Source organism: Diceros bicornis, chromosome 22, assembly GCF_020826845.1.
Source record: "Diceros bicornis minor isolate mBicDic1 chromosome 22, mDicBic1.mat.cur, whole genome shotgun sequence".
In the NCBI taxonomy this organism is placed as follows: Eukaryota; Metazoa; Chordata; class Mammalia; order Perissodactyla; family Rhinocerotidae; genus Diceros; species Diceros bicornis.
The window spans coordinates 5,393,678-5,412,243 of NC_080761.1; the positions used below are offsets into that span (position 1 = coordinate 5,393,678).

The 18,566-nt window shown below is 40.5% G+C and overlaps 1 protein-coding gene across 12 annotated transcripts in view; it reads right to left on the reverse strand.

The window, feature by feature from the left end:
• AOPEP (aminopeptidase O (putative)) overlaps positions 1–18,566 on the reverse strand; it is a 514,798-nt gene that overhangs the window by 295,627 nt on the left and 200,605 nt on the right. For all 12 annotated transcript variants that reach the window (XM_058565457.1, XM_058565455.1, XM_058565460.1 and 9 more), the window contains 2 exons: positions 6,731–6,833; positions 5,979–6,086 (listed from right to left, as the gene is read on the reverse strand). In XM_058565457.1, coding sequence (XP_058421440.1) covers positions 5,979–6,086; positions 6,731–6,833 — 211 coding nt within the window. The remainder of the gene's footprint in view (positions 1–5,978; positions 6,087–6,730; positions 6,834–18,566) is intronic.

Genomic DNA, 18,566 nt, shown 5'->3' on the forward strand with positions numbered 1-18,566 from the left:
ATATCCCATGCACATGGGTTGGAAGAATAAACATAGTTAAAATGTCCATACTACCTAAAGCAATCTACAGATTCAGTGCAACCCCAATCAGAATCCCAATGACATTCTTCAGGGAAATAGAACAAGGAATCCTAAAAGTCATATGGGGCAACAAAAGACCCTGAATAGCTAAAGCAATCCTGAGAAAAAAGAACAAAGCTGGAGGCATCACAATCCCTGACTTCAAAATATACTACAAAGCTATAGTAATCAAAATAGCATGGGAGCCGGCCCCGTGGCTATGCGATTAAGTGCGCGCACTCCGCTACTGGCGGTTCGGGTTCAGATCCCGGGCGCACACCAACACACCGCTTCTCCGGCCATGCTGAGGCTGTGTCCCACATACAGCAACTAGAAGGATGTGCAACTATGACATACAACTATCTACTGGGGCTTTGGGGGAGAAAAAGGAGGAAGATTGGCAATAGATGTTAGCTCAGAGCCAGTCTTCCTCAGCAAAAAGAGGAGGATTAGCATGGATGTTAGCTCATGGCTGATCTTCCTCACAAAAAACACACAAAAAAAACAGCATGGTACTGGTACAAAAACAGACACATAGATCAATGGAACAGAATTGACAACCTAGAAATAAAACCACACATCTATGGACAGCGCATCTTCAACAAAGGAGCCAAGAACATACAATGGAGAAAGGAAAGTCTCTTTAATAAATGGTGCTGAGAAAACGGGACAGCCACACGCGAAAGAATGAAAGTAGACTATATCTTTCGCCATACACAAAAATTACCTCAAAATGGATTAACGACTTGAAGGTAAGATGTGAAACCATAAAACCCCTATAAGAAAATATAGGCAGTACACTCTTTGACGTCGGTCTTGGAAGCATCCTTTTGAATACCATGGCTACTCTTGCAAGGGAAACAAAAGAAAAAATAAACAAATAGGACTACATCAGACTAAAGAGCTTCTGCAAAGCAAAGGAAACCAGGAACAAAATGAAAAGACAATCCAACAACTAGGAGAAAATATTTGCAAATCATATATCTAACAAGGGGTTAATCTCCAAAATATATAAAGAACTCACACAACTCAACAACAACAACAAAATAACCCAATCAAAAAATGGTTAGAAGATATGAACAGACATTTTTCCAAAGATAGACATATGACCAACAGGCACATGAAAAGATGTTCAGCATCACTAATCATTAGGGAAATGCAAATCAAAACTACAATGAGATATCACCTTACACCTGTTAGAATGGCTATAATTACCAAGACAAAAAATAACAAATGTTGGAGAGGTTGTGGAGAAAAGGGAACCTTCAAACACTGCTGGTGGGAATGCAAACTGATGCAGCCACTATGGAAAACAGTATGGAGATTTCTCAAAAAATTAAAAATAGAAATACCATGTGATCCAGCTATCCCACTACTGGGTATTTATCCAAAGAACTTGAAGTCATCAATTCAAAGAGACTTATGCACCCCTATGTTCATTGTAGCATTACTCAAAATAGCCAAGACATGGAAGCAACCTAAGTGCTCATCAAGTGATGAATGGATAAAGAAGATCTGGTATATATATGCAATGGAATACTACTCAGCCATAAAAAAAGACAAAATCATCCCATTTGCAACAACATGGATGGACCCTCAGGGTATTATGTTAAGTGAAATTCGCCAGACAGAGAAAGACAAACACCGCATAATTTCACTCATATGTGGAAGATAAACAAACACATGAACAAAGAGAACAGATTAGTGGTTACCAGAGGGGAAGGGGGTTGGGGGTGGGCATAAGGGGTAAAGGGGCACTTATATACGATGACTGACAAATAATAAGGTACAACTGAAATTTCACAATGTTATAAACCATTATGACCTCAACAAAATAAAAAAAAACATAACATCATCCTATTTTTATAAAATTATTTCTAAATATATCTTTGTATCTATACATGTGTGTACACACACAGATACAGACACAAACACATACATATACTACATACAGATGTACACACAGATACATGTATACATATCACATATAACATATAGAAAGAGAGAGCGCAATTTCTGGAATTATGTTCACCTAATACTAATTATAGGTATTTATGGGTATGGGATTTTGAATGATATTTTACATTCTTCTTTGTACTTTTCTGTATTGACTGAATTTATTTTATTTTATTTTATTTTATTGTGAGGAAGATTATCCCTGAGCTAACATCCGTTGCCAATCCTCCTCTTTTTGCTGAGGAAGATTGGCCCTGAGCTAACATCTGTGCCCATCTTCCTCTACTTTATATGGGACGCTGCCACAGCATGGCTTGACAAGCGGTGTGTTGGTCTGCGCCCAGGATCCGAACCTGCGAACCCTGTGCCGCCGAAGTGGAGCACGCAAACTTAACTGCTATGCCACCAAGCTGGCCCCTGTATTGACTGAAATTTTTTATAGTGAGTATGTATCAATCGAAAAAGTAATAATTTCCAAACTTACTGTGGTTCTGGCATAAGCACAGAAATAGAGAGCAATGTAATAGAATTGAGAGTCCAGAAATAAACTCTTACATTTATGGTCAACTGATTTTCAACAAGGTTTTCCAAGACAAGACAATGGAGAGAAGGAACAGTCTTTTCAACAAATGCTCATAAGCAACTGGATATTCACATGCATAAGAATGAAGTTGGACCATCTACCTTACATCATATACAAAAATTAACTCAAAATGGATAAGAGACCTAAATGTAAGAGCTAAAACTATAAAACTCTCAGAAGAAAACATAGGAGTAAATCTTCATAACCTTCAATTAGGCAATGAAGAAAATATTTGCAAGTCATATATCTGATAAGAGACTTGAATTTAGAATATATAAAGTCCTCCTACAACTCAATAATAAAAGACAATCCCCCTAAACTGTCAAAGAATCTAAATAGATATTTCTCCAAAGAAGATATACAAATGGCCTATAAGCACATGAAAAAATGTTCAACATCATTAGCTATCAGAGAAATGCAAATTAAAACCACAAAGAGATACCACTTCATACTCCCTAGGATGGCTATTATCAAAAAGACACATAATAACAAGTGTTGGTGAGGATGTGAAGAAATTGGAAACCTCGTGCATTGTTGGTAAGAATGTAAAATGGTGCAGCCACAGTGGAAAACAGTATGGCAGTTCCTCAAAAAACTGAATTACCATATAACCTAGCAATTCCACTTCTGGATATATACTCAAAAGAACTGAAAGCAGGGGCTTGAACAGATACTTGTACACTAATGTTCATAGCAGCATTATTCACAAGAGCCACAAGGTGTTAAATAACCCAAGTGTTCATCAATGGATGAATGGATAAACAACATGTGGTATATATATACAGTGTAATATTGTGTTAAAAAGAAAAGAAATTGTCAGGGCCGGCCCCGTGGCTTAGCAGTTAACTGCGCGCGCTCTGCTACTGGTGGCCCGGGTTTGGATCCCAGGTGCGCATCGATGCACCACTTCTCCAGCCATGCTGAGGCCGCGTCCCACATACAGCAACTAGAAGGATGTGCAACTATGACATACAACTATCTACTGGGGCTTGGGGGGCGGGGGGGAAAAAGGAGGAGGATTGGCAATAAATGTTAGCTCAGAGCCGGTCTTCCTCAGCAAAAAAGAGGAGGTTTCACGTGGATGTTAGCTCAGGGCTGATCTTCCTCACAAAAAAAAAAAAAAAGAAAAGAAAAGAAATTCTGACACATGCCACAACATGGATGAACCTTGAAGATATTATGCTAAGTGAAATAAGCTAAACACAAAAGGACAAATACTGTATGATTCCACTTGCATGAGGTACCTATAGTAATCAAACTCATAGAGACAGAAAGTAGAATGGTGGGGGCTGGCCTGGTGGCATAGGGGTTAAGTTCGAGTGCTCCGCTGCAGCAGCTCGGGGTTCCCAGGTCCGGATTCTGGGCGTGGACCCACACACCGCTTGTCAAGCCATGCTGTGGCAGCGTCCCATATAAAGTAGAGGAAGATGGGCACGGATGTTAGCTCAGGGCCAACCTTCCTCAGCAAAAAGAGGGGAATTGGCAACAGATGTTAGCTCAGGGCTAATCTTCCTCACAAAAAAAAAAAAAAAGAAAGAAAGAGAGTAGAATAGTGGTTGCCAGAGGCTGGGGAAAGGGAAGAATGTGGAGTTATTGTTTAATGGACACAAGTTTCAGTTTGGGAAGATTAAAACATTCTGGAGATGCATGGTGGTGATGGTTGCATAACAACGTCAATATACTTAATGCACTGAACTGTACACTTAAAAATGGTTAAAATGGTAAATCTTGTTATATATATTTTACCACAATTTAAAAAATTAAAAGTAAAATAAAAAAAGAGGAATGAAGTACTGATAGATGCTACAACATGAACATTCAAAACAGTATGCTAAACGAAAGAAGCCAATTACAAAAGCCCACATATTATATGACTCCATTTATATGGAATGTCCAGAACAGGCAAATCCATAGAGACAGAAAGTAGATTAGTGGCTGCCGGGGGCAGGGGGCGGGGTGGAGGTTGGAAATGGGGCAGTGATTGCTAATGGATATGGGGTTTCTTTTGGGGGTGATGCAAATGTTCTGAAATTAGAGTGGTGATGGTTGCAAAACCTCATGAATATACTAAAAACCACTGACTAATACACTTTAAAAGAGTGAATTTTATGGTATGTGAATTATAGCTCAATAAAGCTGTTATGAAAAACAAAAAAGCTATTATTTAAAAGAGATAAACAAAAGAAAAATTGAATGATTTGGTGGAGGGAGCACTAAGTGTTCCATGGGAAGCTGAAATCAGAACCTCAGAAGTCATGGTAAATGCAATGCACTCATTTAACACTGCAGGATCTTGGTAAGAAGTAGTTTTAAGCAGTAGGAATTTAGGCTAATCAGTCAACCAAGCAATAAGACTTCTGAGCCAATTTTCAAGTTGTCTTTCTAAATACATGTTTAGGAAAACTCCCTCTCCCCGCAACCAAAATAAAGAGAATATAGAGATGAGGACTAGACATCTAGTATTGTTACATTCATGCTATTCCCTCCATGTGTTCAGATTATACACGCACATCCTCACATCTAACATTGTGGACAATGTGACTTCAAAACTGTATATGAGCACAACTGTCAAATATCAAAAATACCCATCAGTCCAACCTGTGCCGAGGCTGCATCCTCTATTCTCTATCAGTTACCAGCACTGTTCTCAGAGCCTCTCCCTCTTTGTTAACTTTCTTGCTATGTGCAGCTCAGCCCCACACCTGTGTAAGCTGACAGGGTCTTTCTCTGATAGTTTTGTGGCCAGGCTGTCTGAATATTTCAGTGTATCTTGTTATTAATCTACTTGTTTATCAAATATATATGGCATATGTACTGTGTGCCAATCATGTCTTAAGTACTGGTGAAATAAAGAGCACTGGCCTTGTTGAGCTTATACACAGAATGGAGGAGATAGAAAAACAAATGGACCCACAAATGAAAACATAATTATAAATAAGGGCATTGACAATGAAGGCAATGAAAAGGGCAAAGGGAAGAGAGTAACAGGGTGGATGCATATCTGTTTAGCTGGAGTGACTCTGAGATTGTGGCATTCAAGTTGAGACAAAAGGATAAGAAGGAGCCAACCTTGTAAACATCATTCCAGGCAAAGGAAACAGCAGGATTGTTTTGTTTTCATTTTTAAAGTCACTTAAAGTGCAGCTACTCACATCACTGTGCACAGGACAGCTTTGGGTTACAATCTGCCCCAAAACTACAGGGAGCTTACCCTCCCTGAAACAACACTTCCCTGTGTCCACTTCATTAACTTCTTATTTTTCCTATTGCATTAAATTGTAAATCTTTTCCCTACTTTTTAATACTCACATAATCTAGTCCCCACATGCCACACCCCCTCCAACTGTAGATCATGGACTCATAAGGACCCATAAATTACCTGGGAAAGAATCAACTGCCCATGAAACGTGTGTACAAATTTTCTTAGAAATGAAAAATAGGCATCATCTCCAAGTCTTTTGGCAAGGAACCAGAGAAGGAAATAGCCCTAGAAGAAAGGAAGAAGAAAAAAAGATGCCTATCATGGGTTGATCAGAAAAATGCTTACATAGTCAGTTCTACCTTGCCCACCAGCACTTTGTGCACATCTAAAATGTTCCATCTGACCTGTCCCAGGCTGCCCTTTATATTCTTACCTGTAAGGTTGGGCCTGGAAATTAAGGATCTACGACTTTGCTTTCAACTCATCTGTTAATGGGATCACCATCTCATTTTTCCTTGGTTTACATAAAGCCTGGATGCCCAACACGGACCAAAAGGGAAAAGGGGCCCAGATCCTCTCTCCCTCAGCTATCAGGAAAGGCCTCTACAATTCAAAATACTTCCTCATTACTCCTGTCTTCTAATTGGAACCTGACAGCAATTTTAAGATGCTGCTCTTCAAAGCTGACATGAAGCAGGGAGAAGGCAGGTGCAGAGAAGGGAATAGGTCAGCTTCCTTTGATGCATGCCTCATTTTTCGGGTATGAAGTGGTTTAATTATTGGACAATCAGATATCTGCCTAGTCAAATGTCATTAAAATGTTGATTTTTTTTCATTTTGTCCCAACCATGTTACTAATCTTGTTTACATGTACACCCTAAAAAGTGCTACACCATAATAACTGGCTTCTGCCACTCAGATGTGCTTACCTTTAAATAATGAACCTGCATGAAGACCTTCTCTGGATTGAGCCCGTGTTTGATGACAGACGATCCCGAATCACTTACGTGGCCAGTTTTCTCTTTGTTGGGTCTGAAATGAAGCAGTAAAATTTCCTTAAAGTATAGTACATTCTTAACTAATTAGACCATGATATCATCTTATTTCTTATTTTCAGAGTTGCTCTACAGCATCTTAATGCTACTCAATAGTACCAAGTATAATTTAAAACAGTTTACATTACCAATTCATACACCGAACAAAGAGGGATTTATATCTGGGTTGGCAACCTGAGGTTGGCTACTGGCAATATTTTACATTATCTTATCCAAGATTAAAGCCTGCCAGACCCTCGAGGAATCTAAGCTCCAATATGAATTATTTAAGAACCTATATACACTTTTCCTTTGGTAGGAATGATGGACTGGGAAATGCAATGGAAAATGTGGCTTTACTTGGAAGAGTAAAGAACTTATATCTTTTAAAAGAAATTCTGAAAGCCCCAATGTTATCCACTTCTCTTGATTTGCATTTAGTAATCAAAAGTTCCTCGAAGAGATATTTGTACTCTGAAGCCATTTTAGAATCACCAAAAAAAAAAAAAAAAAAAAAGTCATAGAAGCCCATGTCTTTAGAACAGGTAGGGACATTAGTAATCACATACGTCAACCTCCTTATTTCACAAATGAGGGAAACTGAGGCACACAGAAATTAAGTCTGCATCCAAGGTCTCACGGCTTGTTTTATTCATTAGGATTGAAACCAATGTCTCCCTATTGTCTATCAGGGTGTTTTCCATTATGCTTTATGGTTTTAATTTTTTTTTTTTTTTTGGTAAGAAAGATTGGCCCTGAGCTAACATCTGTTGCCAATCCTACTCTTTTTGCCTGAGGAAGATTCTCCCTGAGCTAATATCTGTGTCAATCTTCCTTTATTTTGTATGTGGGTCACTGCCACAGCATGGCTTGATAAGTGGTGTAGGTCTGTGCTGAGGATCTGAACCCACGAACCCTGGGCCACCTAAGCAGGACGTGCCGAACTTAACCACTGTGCCACTGGGCTGGTCCCTGATTTTAAATATTTTTAAAAATTCCTTTAATAAAATATAATTATGTTACAGTGAAGCTTCAACTAGCTAAAATCAAAATATGTGACAAGGTATTTGCAGCTTTCAGCTATTCTAAAACCAGTCCCTTATTGGAGAAGCACTGAAGTGTGTGTGTTGAGGTGAGGGGAAGGCAAGGGCTGACTGGAGGTTTGGCACATCAGAAAGGCAGGGGGTTAGTTTTAAAAGGTAGTGTGGTGTGACAAGGTACAGCCTTTGGAATCTGAGAGACCTTGTGCTGAATCTCAACCCTACTTCTTACTACCTGTTACTTAACAGCAGGTTACTTAAATTCTCTAATCCTCAATTTACTCACTTGCAAAATTGGAATAATCCTACCTATCTCCCCAGGTCCTGTGGGGAATAATATTGAAACAATATATGCAAAGCCCCTAGCAAGGGCTGGGGATACAGAACTACTCAATAAAATTAATAAAATACTCTAAAGTTGTTGGCAATAAATATTGCTGAATTCAAGGTTGGTCATCTGATGTTAGAGGCAATGGATTTCAGTGGTTCAACCTCTTAATCCCACATGCCCACAGACACAAACGTGTACGGATGCTGGACCTGAATGGAAGAGCCTGAGAGGACCCAGCTTGCCAAATCAGTCCCTTTGCAGTGTGCTCTAGCTGCCAAGCAAAGAACCCCCGATTAAGTCTCTGCTGAATATTCCAGTACATTAACCCAGCAGACACAAGGCATGGAACCGGCAGATACCTCAAGGAGAGACGACGATCAGCCACTAGACCTAAGTGCATAGTTTCAATTTTTCTACTTGATCCTTGACTTACCTACATGACCATACTTGCAGAAATAACTAGTCCTTTTCATCTTCACTTAAGACTCCACTGAAAAGCATCAGCTTTATTCCTGCTCTCAAGTTTGTCCTGGGGTTGAGTGTTTTTATAAAGAAAGCCACTCTGGCTTTGATAGGGAAAGCCCACCACCCACAGCCTTGGGAGGAGAAAGGCTTCTCAGAGTCAGCCTGAATTCAAACCAGTTTTCCCAGCCCCAAGAGAGACAGAGTTACTATGAGTTTCTTATGCCCTTGAGCTCTGAATTGAGACTACTAGAAGGGGAGGAACATAGAAGATCCAAGTAAATCCCTGCTCCGAAGGCTGGCTTCCAGGCTCAAGTTCCTAATGACGCCTTTAGCTGGTGCTTTCTCCCTTTGCCTAAAAATGTCCTTCCAGAAAGAATCCCTCTCTTACTCGTTTCTTCCACCCTCTCCAAATGAAGAAGTGTTCAAGAAAATTCTTTTATGCTGACAGCATGCAAGGCAACCGTACAAGTCCCCACGAGATTCCTTTTACAGTAGACTTGGTGCTGGAGAGAGTAGTGCCCAGGCAAACTGCAAGAAATCAAAGGGAGTGGTTTTTCTGAGGAAAAGATACTCTACAAGTGGAACAAAGGTGACTTCCATTTCTGTGCTACTCCAGTTATCTCAATGCCACTTACCCCAGGTCTGTGCAGAGAGACAACGCACAGAGAGAAGGCAGGAAACAAATAAACTACCACTACATGCACTAACAGATGACTCTCACAGGTGACTGAAAGAAGTCACACCCAAAAGAGTACCTACAAATGTACGATTCCATTTATATGAAGTCAGAGAACAGGCAAAAAAGACCTATGGGGATAGAGATCAGAACAATGGGGACCTTTGGGAGGGAGTGTTGATACAGTGGGGAAAAAGAGGAGGGTTTCTGGGATGCTGGGATGTTCTATATATTGATCTGAGTGGTGATTTCATGAGGATAAACAGTAAAAATCTATTGAGCCATCTAGAAATATGTGCGTACTTTAGTGTATTTTTCAATTAAAAAGTTAAAAAAAATAGATGCACATGAAACAGTACACATTTTGTGAGAATAAAAGGGAATCAGTCTAGAAAAGGGGCTTTGCTATTCACGTGCCATGAACACATGACTAGGATTAATTAAGCCCTCTATACTTGAGGACCAGTGAAGTATTTTTTTTTAAATGACATTGTGGGAGGCGGGAAGAACGGTGGCAAGTGCAGTTGGCTCAGTCTACTCCCATTCTCATCCACCTTCTTCCTTGCTGCTTGTACAATTAAATCTGAAAAGTTAAATGCTCACTTTCCAAGTGTCCTTGCAACTATAGATAGTCAGAAGACAGAGTCCACGCCAATGAGACCAAAGCATATGTCTGCTGTTGGAAGTGGGGTTCTGGGAAAGCTTTTGCTTTATTTACAAAAGGGGGAAACATGACTGGTACTGCACTTCTTCCCCCGAAACGTGATGGATGGAGCTGCAGCAGCCACCTTGCAACCAGGAGGCAGCAAATCAATATGCTATGGAAACCAGAATGGAATCAAAGAAGGTAGTCTTTGATAGTATCATTCAGCTGCTGGCCAGCCTAACTGCCTGCCTTCAAACTTCTTATTGTATGAAAAAAATAGCCCCAATTGTTTAAGTCAACATTGCTTTACTATTCTATTAATTGTAGCCAGATTCATTCCTAATGGATGAAGAACTGAACTAATACTAACAGCTACCATTTCCTGTTATCCCCCTGTGCCCGGTACTCTGCCAAGCTCTTCTTATGTATCATGTCCTTCTACCCTCACAAGAACCTGATGGGGCAGGTACTGTGACTATGCCCATTTAAAAGCGAAGGAAAGTGAGGCCTGAAGAAGACCACAAATCTAGTAAGTGGCAGAGTTGAAGCTGAAACCTGGGTCCACGGAACACCAAAGTCCTTGCTGCATTCTGGGGCCTCCCCAAGATCTAGGCCCCCATCTTGGTTGTGCCATAGACACGTTGCTTACCCTCCCTGAAGCTCAATTTCCTCACCTGTAAAGAGTACGATGAGGCTCAGATAATGTGAAGCACTTTGTGAACAGAAAAGTGTTAAACATCTCTCAGACATTATACGTGTTTATTTCCTTGGCTGGAATACATGGAATGCAAGAGATCAAGTTACCAAGGTCGTTTGGGCTTAAATGCCCTTGGTTTCTGTTGTACCTGGCACCACATGCAACAACCGAGATTAGCATGACCTTGCCCTGCCCACCTCCTTCCTTTTCCACTGCACTCACAGAAGCAATATGGACATGTAAAGACCTTTCAGATGGCAGTGATATTTGATACACAGTGATTTGATTTGGAATCAAATCTCCTGAAGAAAGGGCTGATTCTGCAGAACCATCACCAGGGATGGGATGTGGGAAAATGCCTCTGAAAGGTGCTCAGGAATGTCAGCTTGGGCCTGAACACCTACTGCTCTGTCACAGTGCAGACAGGCCGTCTCATATTCCTTGGCAGTAAAAGTAAGAGCCATGAGATATCTTCATCCATAAACTCACGACTGTAGTGCTTGAGCCAGGGCCTAAGCACCCCAGAAATGAGACAGAAAGGGATTAATCAGCATTGCAACCCTTTCTGAATATCAGTCACAGCTGCCCCACGAGGTTGACGGTTGGGGAACAGGGCCTCCCTCACTCCGTAATAATGGAGGAAGTTAAATACAACCTTTGTGTAGACACTGGCCTCACAGTACTGATCTGAGTCCCAAACACACAAGTGAGACCTACAGGGGAAGCAGCATAACACACTGGTTAAGAGTTTGGGTGTGAATCTTGACTCTGTTACTTGAGAGCCACATGACCTTGAGGGAGTCACAAAACCCCAGGAAGCTCAGTTCCTTCATCAGGTAAAAGGGGACAATGATAGTGACCATAGCACCTCATTAGGCTGTTGTAGTGTCTGAGAGTGCTTAGCTAGAGTTCTTGTTAGCATTTAGTAAGCACAATATAAATGTGCTATTATCACCATAATGAATTCTGACTGGGGTTCAGGGAGCGGCAGGGAAACCTTCCTCTGAGAGGCAAAGCCATTAAAAAGACATCACCCTATATTTAAGTATGTATGATGTTATCACTGGGGGAAGCTGGGTGAAGGGTACAGGGTACACAGGAACTCTCTCTACTACAAAAAGAGAAGTGGACAAAAGATTGCACACACCTTTAACTAAAGAAATTGTGTTGTATTGAAGCTACTGGAGTTTGGCAAGTTTGATTATCTGTGTGGTTTTCACAACGGATTTAAGAGCTATCCAGCACGAAGGTTTTTCCCCATCAGGGACCATTATCCCGTAGCAGACATGCTACGGATATGACTCTGGTGTTGAAAAAGGCAATTGCTAAAATGATTTAAGACCGAAGGAGGTATTTCTCGAAGGAGCCAGAGGAAAGTGAAGAATGTATATTCTGGCCCCTGATGGTGAAAGGAGCCAGTGGTTGGCCCCTATAGAAGGAGAGGTCAGTGGCTGAAGAGGGAGATGAAGGACTTTGTAGTTGGCAGAACTATGGAAAACACGAACAAACTCCACAAATTTTGACAAGCAGGGCAGCAAAATTAAAGATGAAACTTAGAAAAGCAGGAAGTAATGAACATCAATACACAATCAAAATAGTCCTCAGGTTTTGAATGGCCATAAATCAGAAATTCCTCTCTAAGAAACAAATTCCCAAACAGAGAAAAAACAAGGAACAGACTAATACAATGGTCTGAGCAGTAAGTATATCGCCACATTTAACATAGCAAGAGATAATTTGGATACAATATCAAAGGAGACAAAGAAGAAAATGGAAAACAAAGACATCAACATGACTGCACAGGAGGATTCTGATAAGGTGGATTTTCAGAAGACATGTCCAAAGATGAAAGGGGGGATGCTAGAGAAAGAAGAAAACCAAAGCTAAATACAAGAGCCAGGAGGCTGTAAAATTGTTGCTGGGAAGGCAAAAATTCAGAATGAGCCGATGCTAATGGAGAATGCCCAGGACAACCATACGGGCTTTTGAAGGAATGTTTGGAGCATAAGGAAGACTAGGCATTAAGAGGTGACAGAACGAAGAGAACTACTTGACTCCGCTTTGCTTCAAACTTTCCTGCCAAAGAAAATGATTTTTAAACTGTACATGGTAGAACAAGTATCATCATGTGGGAACTGATGTTTCGTTTGCAGGAACTGAAGCTTGGTACCGGTAGAGAAGGCTTCAACATCCTTCAAAGGAGTTCTGACTCCAGACCCAGGTGAGGGACATGCAGTCACAGATTTCAGGGGGCATCAAATTATAGAGACAACAGGAAAGGAGCTGATGGAGATAAACAAGTGCTATTCTGATTTGCAAAGGAAGAGGGGATAAGAGGAAGGGAGGCGAAATTCGTGATGAGGTTATTTAAGAGTTAGTTTGTGAGTGCTTAGAAGAGAAAATGATGAACTACAGGAGTTAGCATGGGATCTTCAGGGCCACTTCCAGAAATTCACTCTGGGCATCAGGCATCCTGATTTCCACCAGGCAGCTGGCAGAATGGATATGGTGGTGAGTGTATGGTGGTGAGTTTACTGTGGTTGTTTCATGGCCTTATAGAAGGTTAAAAAAGAAAACCCCAAGGCTGTTGATTAATTACTTGCAATAACCAAGAGGGAGTTCCTAGGGCTGTGCCCAAGGAATAATGACTTATTGGCTACCAGATCTGCATATGAGTTGAAGCTGCGAGTCTAGCTGATTGACAGTCAGCATCCACAGTCAAGAAGAGCAACCATAGGTGGAATGAGGATCCAAAATTAATAAAATAGTTAATAACAGCAAAGAGGTTTTTAAAATTAAGCATTTACCTATGAAAAAGTTTTAGTACGTAAGTTGTCTGTAAACTCAACTTGCAGCAAGAGGTGATTAATGTGGCTTCCAAAATAATCAACAAAATGGTAGGTGGGATCAACAGGAGCAATGAGAATGTGGCAGGAAGTACTGCTGGGGAGGGGTCAGACAATGTGGTGAGCAGTGGTCAAGAGCTGGGCTCTGAAGCCAGACTGGGCTCTGCTTTCATCATAGCTCTGCCAGTTACTAGCTATGGAAACGTGGCCAACTGTTTAACATCTCTACGCATCTGTTTCCTCATCTAACAAGCGGGAAGAAAGATGATACTAGTCCCTATCTCATAGAACCATTTTGAGGATTAAACGAGATACGTAGAGTGCTTAGAACAGTGTCTGGCACATCAGAAGCCCTCAGTGAATGTTAATAAGGAGAAAAAAATGCAGGGGAGTTGGAATGGTAAGACTGCCATGAGAAGGTGCATGATATCGGGTCTAAAAATGAAATATGGTATATATGTGACTGTATCCAACTCAATTAATGCTTGTCCTTTCTTTTCTGGACTATCCAGATCAAGGGAAGCAATAATAGTCCACTGCATTCTTCACAGACATAACCTCAAGCATAGTGCTGTGTCCAGTTCAAGTGTCACATTTGAAGAAGGCCACTGTCAACAAAGAGAACAACAAAGGACCAAGCCCAAGAAGGCAAATGTTCTCCCAACCTTGCAATATGTATGAAAAATTTACCAAAACCTGTGACCTACCATCCAGGAAAGGAAAGACAACGGTCTTCAGATATGTGGACTGTTTAGGTGAGAAAAAGGTGAATTCTGAGCTACTCTAGAGGTAAGGGCTAAGAGCACCAGGCAGACCTTACAGGGAGGCAGCTTCCAGCACAATCTAAGGAAGGCTGTTCTAAGACAGGCTGTACCCACAGGGAAGCTGCAGCTTGCTGAAGCAGTGAGATCTGGATCCTGGAGATACTTGGGTAGAAACTGGGTGGTTGTCGGGGATATGGAAGGTGAGGCAAAATCACTTTTTTTGGGGGGGAGGAAGATCAGCCCTGAGCTAACATCCATGCTAATCCTCCTCTCTTTTTTGCTGAGGAAGACTGGCTCTGAGCTAACATCTATTGCCAATTCTCCTCCTTTTTTTTCCCCCAAAGCCCCAGTAGATAGTTGTAGGTCATAGTTGCACATCCTGCTAGTTGCTGTATGTGGGACGCGGCCTCAGCATGGCCGGAGAAGTGGTGCGTCGGTGCGTGCCCGGGATCCGAACCCGGGCCACCAGTAGTGGAGCACACGCACTTAACCACTAAGCCATGGGGCCAGCCCCCAGAATCACTTTTAAGGTCCTTTCTGACCCTAATGTTCTATGATTTTAGGAAATAAAATAGTCCAGAATATATTTAAGCTGCAGCATTTAGAAGTAAACATTATTCATCCACTGCAGTGGAGTCAATAGGTTTGTTATGTAGCCTTGGCCTCGCTAAATCAGCATCAGAGTGATTTTGAATTAAAAAAAAAAAAGCCTAAATGAATTAGAGAAACCTTAACCGAATTTTACTCAATCACATATATTCAGGGATAGATTTAGCTTATGAGCATAGGATCCAAGCAATACAAGTCTTCCATTATACTTCTCACAGGGTTGTATTCTGCGAGAGAGGGCGGAAGAAAGAGAGGTGCACATCCAATATACCTGAACTGGCATCCTCATATAGGAGGTCAAAAGGGGCCTCTCACTCTACCGAGGGCTAAAGTGATCACAATAAAACTCAGGCTATCAGCCTGCTATATACATTCAGAACACAGGAACACAGAGAACCTGAAAATTATAGGAAGCAAAAGCAGAAAGGGTAAAAATGGAAAACTCTTTTTGTACTGCATCAAAAAAACCCCCATGACTTCATCCTGGAAACAGGCAAATGAGACAAATACTGGCTTCATTTTACAAGCGGAGGCTAGAAGCATGTTTTGAACACCAGCAGCATGTGCGGTGCCGTGTGCCGAGATAATGAGAAGGCTCGTCTCATCCTATGACTCAAAGAGGGGCAGATGGTCCGTGGGAGCTGGAAAGAGACTTTCCCCTCCCGTGTGGAGGACGCAAGGCACTAGGGGCAGCAGCAGTGGAGGGCTTGCCTGGGTTTAAGGCCTAACACACACCAGAATGTTAAACAGGATGAGTAGTTGGGACAGCAGCTCTCTTCTCAGTCTTGTGGGTAACTACGTACTATTTAAATCTTATATTTAACATGCTGTGCACTAACAGTAAGTGTAAGACCATTCACCACAGCAGTGATTGTGAAAGCAAACACTAGAAATTACCAAAACGTCCAATGGTTAACAAATGGTTAGACAGTTACGTAACATTCATATCCTGGAATATTCTGCAGCAGTTAAAAAAAAGATCTACATGTGTCAATAACAGAACAATAGTCAGGATTATATTATTAAGAGTAAAATGGAAGGTACAGCATGGGGTGGAAAAAATTAATACACACACTCATGTGTATATACTTGTACTTGGGGAATGCTTTCTTAGAAATGAGTCATCTCTATATGGAGTAGTTACAACACAGACACTATGGAGATGTCTTCCTGGCATCCAGCACTGCAAATGCTCCTTGGATCTCATCTAATGCCCTGAGGACACCTATTGTCTCCTGCCATAATTTCTTCTTCCATCTCTCCTTCAGACGATTGCTGGTCAATCTAAGGCTACAGTGATATTATGAGATGTTATAGAACATCCAATGATTTCCATCCATCCCTCTCTTTTTCAAAAAATTGAGATATAATTCACATATCATAAAATTCACCATTTTAAAAATGTACAGGGCCGGCCTCGTGGCTTGGCGGTTGAGCGTGCACACTCCGTTACTGGTGGCCCGGGTTTGGATCCAGGGCGCACACCGACAGACCGCTTCTCCGGCCATGCTGAGGCCGCGTCCCACATACAGCAACTGGAAGGATGTGCAGCTATGACGTACAACTATCTACTGGGGCTTTGGGGGAAAAATAAATAAATAAATAAAATTATAAAAAAAAAAAGAGAGATAAAAATGTACAATTCAGTGGTTTTTAGTATATTCACAAAGTTGTGCAACCATCACCAGTACCTAATCCCATAACATTTTCATCTCCCCAAAAAGAAACCCCATACCCCCTGGCAGTCACTTTCTATTTTCCTCTCCCTCCAGACCCTGACAACTATTAATCTACTTTTTGTCTCTATGGATTTGCCTATTCTGAATATTTCTGATAAATGGAATCATACAATATGCGGCCTTTTTCACTGGCTTTTTTCTCTTAGTATAATGTTTTCAAGATTTGTCCATTTTTGTAGCACATATCAGTACTTCATTCCTTTTTATGGCTCATTAATATTCCACTGTATGGATATAACACATTTTATTTATACACTCATCTGTTGACGGACATTAGGGTTGTTTCCACTTTTTGGCTATTAACAATAATGCTTCTATGAATATTTGTGTACATGTTTTTGTGTAGACTTAGGTTTTCATTTCTCTTGGGTATATACATAGGAATGGAATTGCTGGGTCATAAGGTAAACTCTATGTTTAACCTACTGAGGATCTGCCAGACTGTTTTCCAAAGGAGCTGTGCCATTTTACATTCCCACCAACAGTGTATGAGGGTTCTAATTTCTCCAAATTCTCACTAACCTTTGTTCTTCTTTTTCATTATAGCTATCCTAGTAGGTATGAAGCGGTATCTCATCAAGGTTTTGACTTGCATTTCCCTGATGGCTAATAATGTCAAGCATCTTTTTACGTGCTTATTGACCATTTGTATATAGTCTTTGGAGAAATGTATATTTAGATCCTTTGCCCATTTTTTAATTGGGTTATTTGTCTTTTTATTGTTGATTTGTAAGAGTTCTTTATATATCTTGAATACAAGTCCCTCAGATATATGATTTGCAAATATTTTCTCCCACTCTGTGGGTTGTCTCTTCACTTTCTTGATGGAGTCCTTTGAAATACAAAAGTTTTTAATTTTGATGAAGTCCAATTTATTGATTTTTTTTCCCCTTTGGTTGCTTGTGCTTTAAAAGTGTCACCTAACTGACCATAAATGGAAGAGTTTGTTTCTAGACTCTGAATTTTATTCCATTGATCTATACGTCTGTCTTTATGTCAGTACCACATTGTCTTGATTACTGTAGCTTTGTAATAAGTACTGAAATTGAGAAGTGTGAGCCTTCAATCTTTGTTCTTCTTCTTCAAGATTGTTTTGGCTATTCTGGCTCCCTTGAATTTCCGTGTGAATTTTAGGATCAGCTGGTCCATTTCTACAAAACAACGGTAGCTGAAATTTCGACAGGGATTATATTGGATCCATAGATCAGTTTAGGAAGTACTGCCATCTTAACAATCTTAAGTCTTCCGATTCATGAACATAAGACATTTTTCCATTTATTTAGTTCTTTAATTTCTTTCAACAACATTTTATAGTTTCTAGTATATGTGTTGCCCTTCTTTCATTGAATTTATTCCTAAGTATTTTATCATTTTTTATGTTATTATAAATGAATTTATTTTCTTGATTTCATTTTTAGATTATTTATAGCTAGTGTATAGAAACACAACTGACTTTTGTATATTGTTCTTGTATCCTGCAACCTTACTGAACTTGTTTATTAGTTCTAACAGTTTTGGGGGGAGGATTCCTTAGGATTTTCTATATATAAGATCATGTCGTCTGCAAAAAGATAGTTTTACTTTTTCTTTTCCAACCTGGATGCCTTTTATTTCACTTTCTTGCCTAATTGCCTTGGCTAAAACCTCCAGTATAATGTTGAACAGAAGTATAATCCCTCTTTTCTATCCTTTCTCTCCTCAACCGTTGGTTTGAAAGGGGAAGGAGCTTCTACAAAACTGGCTTTTAACACGTAGTGGGATATTCTTATTTCGTGTCTTTGCAGCAGGTCCAATCAAATACTTGTACCATTTTTGTCAGCCATTCTGGGTCAAAACTATTGGCCAAAACACAAATAAATGGCAGGGGGTGGGGGTGGGGTGGTGTGCTACAGGGAGTAAGCAAATACTTTGTAGAACA